This window comes from Neovison vison, chromosome 10, assembly GCF_020171115.1.
Source record: "Neovison vison isolate M4711 chromosome 10, ASM_NN_V1, whole genome shotgun sequence".
Taxonomy (NCBI): domain Eukaryota; kingdom Metazoa; phylum Chordata; class Mammalia; order Carnivora; family Mustelidae; genus Neogale; species Neogale vison.
In genome coordinates, this window is record NC_058100.1 from 66,982,267 (window position 1) to 66,994,375 (window position 12,109).

The 12,109-nt window shown below is 34.4% G+C and overlaps 1 protein-coding gene across 4 annotated transcripts in view; it reads right to left on the reverse strand.

The window, feature by feature from the left end:
• The window catches only part of DENND1B (DENN domain containing 1B), a 269,435-nt gene that overhangs the window by 27,386 nt on the left and 229,940 nt on the right, over positions 1–12,109 (reverse strand). For all 4 annotated transcript variants that reach the window (XM_044267544.1, XM_044267542.1, XM_044267545.1 and 1 more), the window contains one exon: positions 11,079–11,186. In XM_044267544.1, coding sequence (XP_044123479.1) covers positions 11,079–11,186 — 108 coding nt within the window. The remainder of the gene's footprint in view (positions 1–11,078; positions 11,187–12,109) is intronic.

The following is a 12,109-nucleotide window of genomic DNA, read 5'->3' on the forward strand; positions in this document are numbered from 1 at the left end:
AGCATGGTGACTACAGTTAACAATACTGTATTGTATACCTGAAAGTTGCTAGAGATAGGTCTTAAATGTTTTCACCATGAAAACAAAGAAATGGTAATCTTGTGAGGTGAGAATTGTGTTAAGTAATCTTATTGTGCTAAATATTTCATAACATATACATGTACCAAATCTAAAAGAATTATCCAAACTGAAACACAAAGAGAAAAGAGAACAGGAAAAACAACAACAGCAACAAGAGCAGCAACAACTGCACGAAAAACCAGAATAAAGCAACCAAGCCCCAAGGAATGGGTCCAATTCTTTCTGTTCCCAACACAGAAGGTGTTCACTAAACTTTTGTGAAGGCTGCTGTTGTAGTGGATAGAACAGAAACGATATCAGCTAATACTTATTAAACTTCTGGTGAGTGTTGGAAAAACAAATTCTATCACTATACTAACCCCAATCTCCACAATAACTACAGGAGTGGACACACTATCATCATTTTATAGGTCCAAAAGCTGAGAGGATTAGTGAGGCGAGGCAAGTTGCTCAAGATCAAAAACCATGCAAGTGGCAGAGCTGGTATTCAGGTCCAGGTCTGTCATACTCCAAAGCCCAAGATCTTTTACACTTCCACGTGGGGTCTTAGTGCCTAGTGATGAATGTGGTGTAAAGAACTTAAATGGAAGAATAAATACAAAGGTCAATGAAGGGAAGTCTTTCTGAATTTGTACAAGATGGTCCTTAGTACGGTAATATGAGGTAAATGATCTTGAAAGCAGTCCTTGCACATAGTACTGTTCACAGGAGGTACATGACCTTGAAAACTGTAAACTAGCACATAGCAGATATTCAGTAGTTTTTGTTGAGGTGAATTAGATAGTTTCTCCATCATGATGTTGTCCATTAGGTCTACATTACACCATTAATTACATTAATGGATGCTTATTTTAATTAATATTAAGTTGGGGACTCTTCTAGAATCAGACTAAAGAAATCTCCATCTTCGATTTTAGAGACAGAGTATTTGAAATTGGAACTGACCACTTTACAGAGTCCTTTTCTTGATACTACGAAGTTTCCTTTAGGAAGTTTTGACTTCTTTTACTTTGGAAAATACGTATCAAAGTCATCCTAGAAACACAAATCATTTCTCCATTGTTAGAGATTATATACAACACACCCAATGGCGACATTGTACTAGCTATTCTAAAAGGCCTTCTCTCATTGACATGTGTTAATAAATGGAAAGAAGACCATGTAGTCACAGTATTCATTACTCATCTGTGTTTATAAGCAATATGACTGTGAATTGTTAATACTTTAAAGCCAGTTTTTCAAGACAGTTCATATGCCAAATAATTATGTTAACTATAAATATTTAAAATACATTAATTACTTTTTTGTTTTTTAATATTTGAAAATGCAAAATTTAACAAAGCTCTTGCAGTAACTTTGCACTACTGAGAAATTACTGATCAGTATATATATAAGAATATGTATAAGACTTAAAATTATTCACAAAGCAAAATAGATAAATATATAAATTTTTTATAAATGGCAAACTATCTGTAATTTCACTTTTGCTGACAGGGTTTCAATATTTTAACATTTTAAAAGGTTTCTTCGTGCACAACAAGTCCACTGTATTTTCAGTAAAACAGAATTTGATTCTTTTTACCAAGTGATGTGAAGATGATTTTTCTAGCTGGAATAAACTCAGCAGTGACCAACAAAACAACATTATTTCCAGCCACCTAATAAACTATGTTTGTAAAAAGCACATAACTAAAGATTAAAATATTTAATTTTATCTTTCAGATTATCATATCAACATAGCATGAGCATAAATGTGTATATGTGTGGAAGGAGTCTTAATATGGTTCTTGTGTTGAATGTAACATAATCTTAACAGAAATTGCAATTACTCCATATGTATTTTGGCTTCAAACGCATTATCTCACAACGATCAGACATTGGTAAACTCAAAAAGGGAACAGACCTCTGTGAAATGACCAGTATTAAACTCAAACGTTAGAAAAACCATAAAGAACTTCCAGACAACGCTGCCACACAGTAGTCCTATTTTGTAACTGGCATGAGGGCACAGGCTAACTTGTTAAGATATTTATGTATTATTCTAATATTTTTATGTTCTGTATCAGGAAACATAACAATGTGTAGTAGATACAAATCCAGTTCAAATTATAATAAGATTCTATTATACTCTTGTATTTATAATCTACTGACATTCCTGGAAATTTTTCTCTCTTGAGGGGCATTAATAGGCAGCAGCAGTAACCCCTACAAAAAAAAGACTGGCCTCCTCTTTCATCAACACTAACATTGATCTCTGCCCAACCTTAAAAGCAGTTCTAGATACAAAATAGGAAGAACATCATTTTTTTTTTATCCCAGGATGCCTGGCAGAACACAAGTATTTGTCCATTAAAAATTGGGTGCTTTTGGAATAGAGAGTTATTGTTAATTTCACCAAAAGCCCTTAAAATAATTAAAAAAAAAAAAACAGGGGGAAACTCTAAGTTAAGTAGAATAGGAAGTAACAAGGAAAAATATTAGCAATGTGATTATTGGTGTAAAGTCTAGAATGTCAATACTCATCATATTTACTAAAAGGAAAACCCAGTAACTGTTTTTGTTTCAAGACTTTGTAATAAATGACGTAGTCAGTTGTGGCAATAAATTTGAAGAGTAAAATATAACACTGGAAAGGTATATTTCAACCTAAAATGATATCATAATATATACTGAACATGTTCACATGTCTTTTTAATATACCTGGTATTGTTTGCAGAACTAAACATTTAAAAAATGAAGTCCCAGCCAGTTACTGAAAGGAGCTGGTTCTGAATTATTTCTTTGAAAAAATAATGTTCTTGAATAATTTTATTCATAATTTTATGAAAATATAAATGTGTATTTTATTGCATTTCTAGAAAAGACTATTCTGCATGGCAAATTTTATAATATTTTTTTGGTTTGTAACTATCATCTTTCAATGAAACAAAGTATTATACAATGCCACTAGAGGGCATTCTTGTAATCCGTAACTGAATGGGGGGAGTTGGGTGGCAAGGTACAGATTTTAACCATAATGAAATTTGACATGTTGGAAATTAATATTATTTCAACAGAAAACAACAGAGGAAAAAATATTTTTTAAAAAATTATTTTTATTAACATATATTATTTGTCCCAGGCGTACAGGTCTGTGAATCATCAATTTCTTTAAAATTAGTGACATTAATATAAATTAGAATAAATACATGCTATGTCAAAGAGTGACTTTGGGACAGAGACATCTAAAATGGTGTTTTCATTTAAGCAATATTTTTGTGGGTATATTTTAATAGAGACACATTACTTATTTCAAAGTATTTTTGTCATTTGAAACTTTCTAATAGATTTTATCACTTTAATTCAACAATTTAGCTTTATCACCATAATAGTGTTCTCAATGTTGAGCCAAATTACAGAAAGTGTTAAAAAAAAAAAAGGATTTTTTCCTTTTTTTTTTTGCTTATCATGATTTGGTTAAACTTACTATTTTGTAAAATTTACACTAAGTATTCTTTCCAGTTATCTGGGCCCTCCTTCATACATCCATTTCTTCCCTGTCTCTCCAGGTCACTATTATCTTTCTCACTGTGATTTGCAATCATTCTTTTCTTGGTTATAGAAAGCAAGTGGTGTCTTCCCTCTGCAAATAATAATTATGCCATTTCTTTCTTGACTAATAAAGCAAAGCTACTGAATGAACTGTGTATTTCCAAAGATCCCAACAATTGTGCCATTTTTTAAAATCTATTGTGTCACCTGAGCAAAAAATGCTATCTTTAATTACATTCATTTTATTCCCAGAGTCCACTGAATTCCAGTGAAGAAAAGAGGGTCACAAACACAATACCATAAACCACATCCTCCTCGGTATGAATATCCCATTATTTATTATGCTTAGGAACTAAATAATTTAGAGAATCTAAGTTTTTATCTTACAAATTTCATAGCAACTTAACTTGTGACATTTTAAAATATGAAATTTATATCTGTAAAATGTAAACCTCTTGATTATTCATATTATTAAAAACATGCTTTTGTACTAGGATGTCTTTTAAGTCCCCATTCAACAAAAATGTGGTTTTGAAATGCCTTACTTGCAAGTCTCTAGATGCCAGAAATGTGTATATAAATACTTCTAAGTCCATTCTTTAAAGATGAAATTATATTACTTGTCAATTATAAAATGAGCTCACGGCTATTGTGCTATATTCCATAAATCTACTAAAATGATTGATAAGCCATTAAATACATAAAGATTCAAAATGACAGTATAGTTTAGCAGTGTATAATGGGTAAAAAGGAAAATCACATAGATTACATTTTATGGTGTAAATATCTTCCTTATTTATGCATTCAAAAAGTAACTTCATACCTTAAACTGTTAGTCTGTATGTGAATATGGTACTGTATGGTGACTAACATAGCATAATAAAAAATAATCATTAAAAAATAACAGTAGAATCAACAATCACTAGTTTCATAGTTCTTCGTCTTATTAGTAGACATTATGACTATTACACATATTTCTATTTGTAAACACTGCATTTGGGTTAAAGACTTGAATATGTTCCAAGTGTAAGTATTTATCAACAGGCATACTATATCATATTGCAAATGAGAAAATAATCTTCCATTCATATTTTCCCATGCTGCTTTTATACAATTAATTGGAAAGGTTGGAAATAAATCTGAGTGCATTGCTATTTGTCTCAGACATGAAATAGTTAAGAGTGATATGTGTGCCAGGGTTTTAATAGGGCTTAACAACAAAAAGCTTCAATCCTCTACTTTCACTAGATTTTGTTGCCGTGGTTTTGCTTGCTTAGGGCCATCCATCTGTTAATGTTGACTTGTAACATAGCTAAGCTCCTGCTTGCAGTTCACTAGTCCAGTTGATGTGTGTGTGCGTATGTGTGTGTACATGTGTGTGTCCTATATAGATACACAGATACATACACATTACAATTGCTAGAATAAGTTAAGAATGGCTAATATTATTAAAAATGGAGTAGCATCTTAGATTCATATAAATTTTGCAGATTTAAAGGGATTTCTCATTCTTAGAAAACTCCCATGAATTTTTACAAATAAATATTCTTAAAACATAATTTTCAGGGACAGACTTAGTATAACCGTTGTTCACGAAGACTACAGTCAGTATTCTAAAATAAAATTGATGAAAGAAGGTAAGTGTGTAGTCAAGATTAAAACTGTTCTGCACCATGACCGGTGGCAGTATTCTCACTGGACCCAACTGGCCCTGTTTTCAATAAAACCAGAGGAGGATCCTTTCCCTGGAGTCCTGTTAGGCTGGGGCTGCTGTTGGAACTGTCATCTTCACACAAAAGGGAAAAGGGTTGGGTTTTACAAATGTGAAGCCTAATTGGGAGATCTTCATGGCTGTACCCTTGACATTTATTTAAGCCTCATCAACAAAACGGGAAATAACCATACTAATTAGCAGACCAGCACACAGATTACTATTTGTTGGGGTGTAGATGTAGATTCACAATCTATTCAAAACACAAGCTAAGTAATGGAATATAGGCTTAAAACAACATACATTTTAATTTTTTTCTTTTCTACAGTACCCAGACTATGAAACTTGATTTTTTTTTCACTTACTAAAATACATTCTTGAATTTAAGCAACCATAATCTCATTTTCATCTTTTGAAAAACAGGTGAAAATAAAGTGTTTCATTTATCCAAGTCTAGCTGGAAACTGGAAATGTAAAGTTCTTTACATAGCTGAGATCAACTTCTCAAATGGATAAAGAATTGGGATAAGCAAAGCCCATATTCTTTATTTTGATACCTTTACTGACAATAAAATGACGTATCTGAGGTCTTTTAAACTTAGAAATTAAGACATTTCTCAGGAAAATAAGCTATATATTTCTTCTCAAATCATAAACTGGGATGTAAAGTTATCCGTACTTAGAATGAAGACAGACACTAATTTAGGGAACTAGAGGACTGTTAGTGGCTCTGGACAGTTACTACCAAGAGAGAAGAAAGTCAGGGCCATTGTGGTATGAGACCTGAAGTTCAAGATATGTGTATACGCATTAATGGGTAGCTACCAATTTTTAAGTGCCTATTATGCGGCAGGTATTTTATACACATTATCCATAATGCCTATAGCATCTTAGCAAAATGACATGTATTGTCATTACCATTTTATAAATGTAGAAAGTACAGCTTAGGGACACTGTTTTGCTCAATGCTAACTGCTAGTACTCTTTCCAAAGTCAAGTCTCTCTGGCTCTCAACACTGTAACTTTGTCTCCAACAGCCCTTCCTCCACAAACACTCCACCCAACACAAAGGCGGGACAGCAGTGGTTAGCTACTTAACTTCCAGAATCTGTCTGCTTTTCAATCCCTACTCTGATACTCATTACTGAGTATTACTGAGTATTACTGAGTATACTCATTACTGTGACTTTGGACACATTTCTTCATCCCTCTGCTGTTACTAAATCTGAAAAATGGCGATGATCATTCCCAGTGTGCTTGGATTTCTGGGAGTTTTAAATTAATCATATAATACACACAAACATACAGACAGCTTTGCTGTCTCTTCCTCATGTTTTCCAAGTTCACTCTAGTGTACTTCCACTCTGTAAAAATTGTGTTATTCCACTCTGTAAAAATTGAAGTTTGGAAATGATAGTAAGACCTCAAAATTATCTGTATCACCAAATCCTAGAGGTCCTATGGAATCTCACTTTTAGGTAACTGAATTTACCACATGGCAAGGATTTTAAGAGGGTGTGGCTGATTCCAACGTCCTGGGATCGAGCCCTGCATCATCATCGGGCTCCTTGCTCCCCAGGAAGCCTGCTTCTCCCTCTCCTACTTCCCCTGCTTGTATTCCCTCTCTCACAGTCTCTCTCTGTCAAATAAATAAATAAATAAATAAATAAATAAAATCTTTAAAAAGAGAGAAAGAGAGAAAGAGTATATGGCTATTTGAATAATCAAATGTGAGATGGGGCCCAGAGAGAATGGTCCTTCATTGAGAGGCTGGTTCTAACATGAGACAGTGATGTTACTCTTCTAATTCAGCGAGACTACTGACAGAAGAAAAGAGAGCCTTCTAAGTTTACTTCTACTTGTAGCCTTTATTTTTTTAAGTTTCTTAGGAATTAAGCTGTCTTTGTATGAATAAACCTGAGTATTTCAAGTGATAGACACTACACATAAGAGAGAAAGAAGGAAAATCAGATTTCTGTCCCTAAAACAGTGTTCCTTGCCTCTCTTGGCTACTTCCACTGGATGGGAGCTGTTGGGACACTGACTTCACCTGTGGATCCACAATGTCTAGCCCTATTTCCTGGAATAGTTGCACGCCTCCTGAACAATTTTATTTTAATCCTTGTACATCATGAATCCTGGTAGGTGTGTTTGTCTTTTCATTTTGGCTGCTAAGCAAGGGAATGGGCCTTAGCTGCTGCTGCTTTTTTTTTTTTTTAAAGATTCTATTTATTCATTTGACAGAGAGAGACACAGCAAGAGAGGAGTGGGAGGGGGAGAAGCAGACTTCCCACCGAGCAGGGAGCCTGCCTGCCTCATGCGGGGCTCCAGCCCAGGACCCTGGGATCATGACCTGAGCTGAAGGCACACGCTTAATGACTGAGCACCTAGGCGCCCTAAGCCTTAGCTTCTTACTGCACTTTATCTCTGCCCTGAATCTTATCTAAATTAAATACATTTCAATCTTTTATTCTATGATTCCTGGTAAAATGTCCAATTAATTTTGGAAATAAGTAGAATATAAGCAAGTTAATAAACATAATGTCTCTGACATATTTATTGATACCCAGATTATGCCTCGAACCATATCTATTTCTCAAAATGCTTACATATGTAATTGAAAATCTTAATGGGCTCAGATCCTAATATTATTGTGCTTAGAGAGACAACAGTAAGACTGTTTATTGATTTGGAGATAATCATAAAACAGTATCTTCATGATTCTAGCATTAGCTTCTGTTTCTTGTATTATACAATGGATCATATTTCTAGCAAATCATTGAGACTGGATTACCACCAAAAAGTGAACTAAGGAAGCTTCTGTGGTATCAGACCACAAAGAAAAGGCAGACTATGCCTAGTCCCTACTGATTTCCTTGCCCCAAATGCAAACAATGTATTTGAAGCTTATTTTCTATGTAGTCTGTTTGTGTAAGTGGCTCAGTTCTCATGTGGGAACTGAGGCAACAATGACCCACTAGGGTAGGCTGACCTTAAACTTTGCCAAGCTTCAGGTTTATGGTACAAAGACCGGCCCCAAAGTATTTAAAAATATAGATTTTTTTCTTTTTACAAAGGCGACTTTTCACCAAATGATTACAAGGCAATTGGAGGTAGCAAAAAATCTTGAGATTTTTGTCACTGTCCTTAAAACCCTCCTCTGAGAACTGCTTTCCCTGTTCACCCCTACTACTTGCCAGTGTTCTTGGTACACGGTATTCTCCTTGCTTCCCTGGCTAGAGTTGACTGACCCAAGGATTAATGCTTGATCCGAGTGGGCTGATGACACACTTCCACAAGACAGTGGATCTGGGAATCGCGGTCCATTTCCAGCAGCTGGCTGAGCTGAGGGCCTGCAAGCCCAGCGTCAGGCACATGGAGAAGTTGAGAAAACCTCTCTATGGAAGGCACAGTGAATAGTTAAGCAGAGAGAAGGACAAGCCAGATGAGAGAGAGAGAGACAGAGAGAAGATGGGTTGGGACATGGGAGGGGGTGGGGGTAAGGGGTGAGGGGGGGAGGGTTGATATTCTTCCCTGAGTGCTTCTGCTTTTTCCATTTTCTGGTTCCAGTCCTACCAGAGGGCTACATACATTCCTATGCCTAACCTAAGCAGAGAAAAAACAGCAGATTGCAGCAGATTGTGATAAATACTGCTGGGTTACAAATGATTAGAAATATGGATCCTTAACAAATTGACCTGTTAAAACATATATCATTAACACATACATACACACACACACACACACACACAGGTATATACACCCATTTCTATAATGGAACACATGTATACAAAGAAATACACATACGGGGATTACACATTACCTAAAACTCAGATATTTATCATTTGAAAAGATTGATATTCAGAAATTATCAGCACCTGCATAATAAATCTAAATATGCTGCTTAACAAATTCCTATGAACCAAGTAGGAAAATTATAATTCTTAAAAGAATAAGCCCTATTTCTCTTAATTCTTGTTAGAGTCATCATTTGTCATGTCCGCCTGAAAACCACAAAATGCTAACTGATGAATACAGATAGTTGAATTAATGATATTATACTATGTGATGGCCATGAAAATTCAGGATAAGTATGCAATAAATATAACCTATTATCCTGTAAGGTTGTCTGTAACTTAATGCAATTTTCTCTATCAGAAATTGTCTAACAGAAAACAAAAACAGAAATCTGTAATATACCTTATAACTAAATTATCAGAGAAACACACTGCTGTGTTAAAGAAAGGAAGATTTAAAAATTTATATGAGGAGCTAAAAATAGTATTCTTAACTTAAAACTGACATTTGGGACAAGGGTTTCTCTAATTCATGTGTTTTCTTTCTACCCTAAAGCATCCAATAAGTAATAAAGATCTCACTCTTTTTTTCACATAAAAATCAGTGCACCATTGTAAATAAAACATAACTGCTCCAATATTAAGGCAATAAACATTTTGCAAAAGTTTGCAAAAGATGTTGAAGCTTGAGAACCAAAAGGAATTGAAAATGCTAGTGATGGAAAAAGTATAGAGAAATTGACTGTAAATCCATCATTGGTTTACAAGTTAATACATATTTTCCAGTTAAGAGTAGCCAGAGAAGGTTTCTATACTTGTGGAATTATTTACTGAAGGGCTTACTGTAGGTCATACAATCAGCATTATTACCAATATGCTGCAATTAACCAATACTAGTATATGGAAAATAAAATTTATAAATGGATAGATCATAGAGAAGGCACTTAGTATGGTATAAAAATGGTCCCATGAAGGCAGAGATGTGTTTTGTTTCTCCTGGAACATTTAGAGCCATGATGGTACACAGTAAGTGCCAGTTTTCTTTATAAAGAAATGAATGAGTTTTCTTTATAAAGGTGAGGGTTTTAGTACAGTTTCACTGGCTTCTCCCCATCCCTCCTCATGACACAGAGAAGCTCTTTAAGCCCTGCTCCTGCAGTGTGTGCAGATCCAGGAAAGCTAAGTGAGCATTAGGGATGCATTGCCATCCCACTCTCCCACTAACTCCTTGTAAGTCTTAGGTGAGGTGACCATTCTGGCTATCACCTCCCTCATCTGTAAACATCAGTGACTGCAATAAATGAACTATAATCCAGTTGAAAATTCTTTTTAAAAGCTAGTTTTCTAAGGCCACTTAAAATATGATTTGTGTATACAAATCTGGATCATATAAACCTTCAGAAACATATTTATAAAGCAAAACCAAGGTACATATAGCTATAATTCTGAACACTTTCCCCCTTTAGGACAGTATTTTACATAACATCAACATATAAGCAGAAGCTTTAAATATTTATAGCAAAAAAAAATCTAACTTTAGAAAAAAACAGGCATATTACTTTATATTCCAATTTCTATAAAGGATTTTAACAAATTCCCATGCATGAATTTCATTTTATTTTTGTAGCAGAAATCTGGGATTTCCCTCCTCATCATCAAGCTATTCACATCCTATAGCAATCACATGCTTAACTGCTTCTCTCCCCTTCCCGGACTGTGAACTCTATGACGACATAATAAAGTATGCAGAGATTGGTATCTGGAATGACCGATTCCTAATCCTCTTGCAGCCTGCTCAGATACTACCTACTCAACCTCCTTGACTGGAAACACAAACTTTCTTACCATAATGATGGGGGAAAAAAAAAAAAAAAAAGAATGGGTCCAAACTGTTCTTTAAAAACTAACCAGAATTACATAATTTTAGAATTTGGAGACATAAGAGTAAATAAACCCACCTGGGCAAGCTTACGCTTTTCTGTATTTCCTCCCTTTTCATTGTGTGATGTGTAAACTGGTGTATACTGTACAGAACCAGAACAGGTCCCATAATCCTCTTCATTTTCCTACACAGGAGGAAATATACAAGTAATTATTTCAAAAAACTTGCATTCCTTTTAGACAAACTATCTGATATAGATGTAAATAGCAAAATAACACTTCAGATACAATTTTTAAAAATTGGGGTGCCTGGGTAGCTCAGTGGGTAAAGCTCCTGCCTTCAGCTCAGATCATTATCTCAGGATCCTGAGATCAAGCCCCGCATCGGGCTCTCTGTGCAGCAGGGAGCCTGCTTCCCCATCTCTCTCTCTCTCTGCCTGCCTCTCTGCCTGCTTGTGATCCCTCTCTGTCAAATAAATAAATAAAATCTAAAAAAAAAAAATCTATTTATGAGGAAAATGCATTTTTCTATATTATGAGTTAGTAATTTCCAAAATAGTCTCTATTTTAAAAAATGTGGATAAAATTTTTATAAAGATTATTTACTATCATAAAAATGGAAGTTTTAAGTAATATTTTTCTTCAAAGATAGAAATTCAAAACAACTGACAAAAATCTGCAAAGATGTAATATGTACTCAAATAAAAAACACATACACATAAATATTCATATGTATGCAATATTCATGGATTCAAATACATATCTTCAAACACAATCTTTTATAAATTAAGAACATGCTTCAAATTAAAGAAGCAGCTACTGGAAAGATCCTATAAAACCAAATGATGGCATTCCTGGCTTCATTCTGCACCAAAGATCATCTTTTTAAAGTAATTCTCAGCTTGAAGCAAGAATTTCAATTGTGATATCAAGGCAATCAACTTTATGAAAACATACATCCTGTTAAAGCATCTTTGAAGATCTCCGTTGTTCTGTGATAAAATATGCAAACAATAAAGAGATTATTCAGTGACTGCATATAGAATGGCAGATAGTTGCCAGAGGGCTTGTTATGAAAAATACATTGTTGAACAAAGGGCTAAGTATA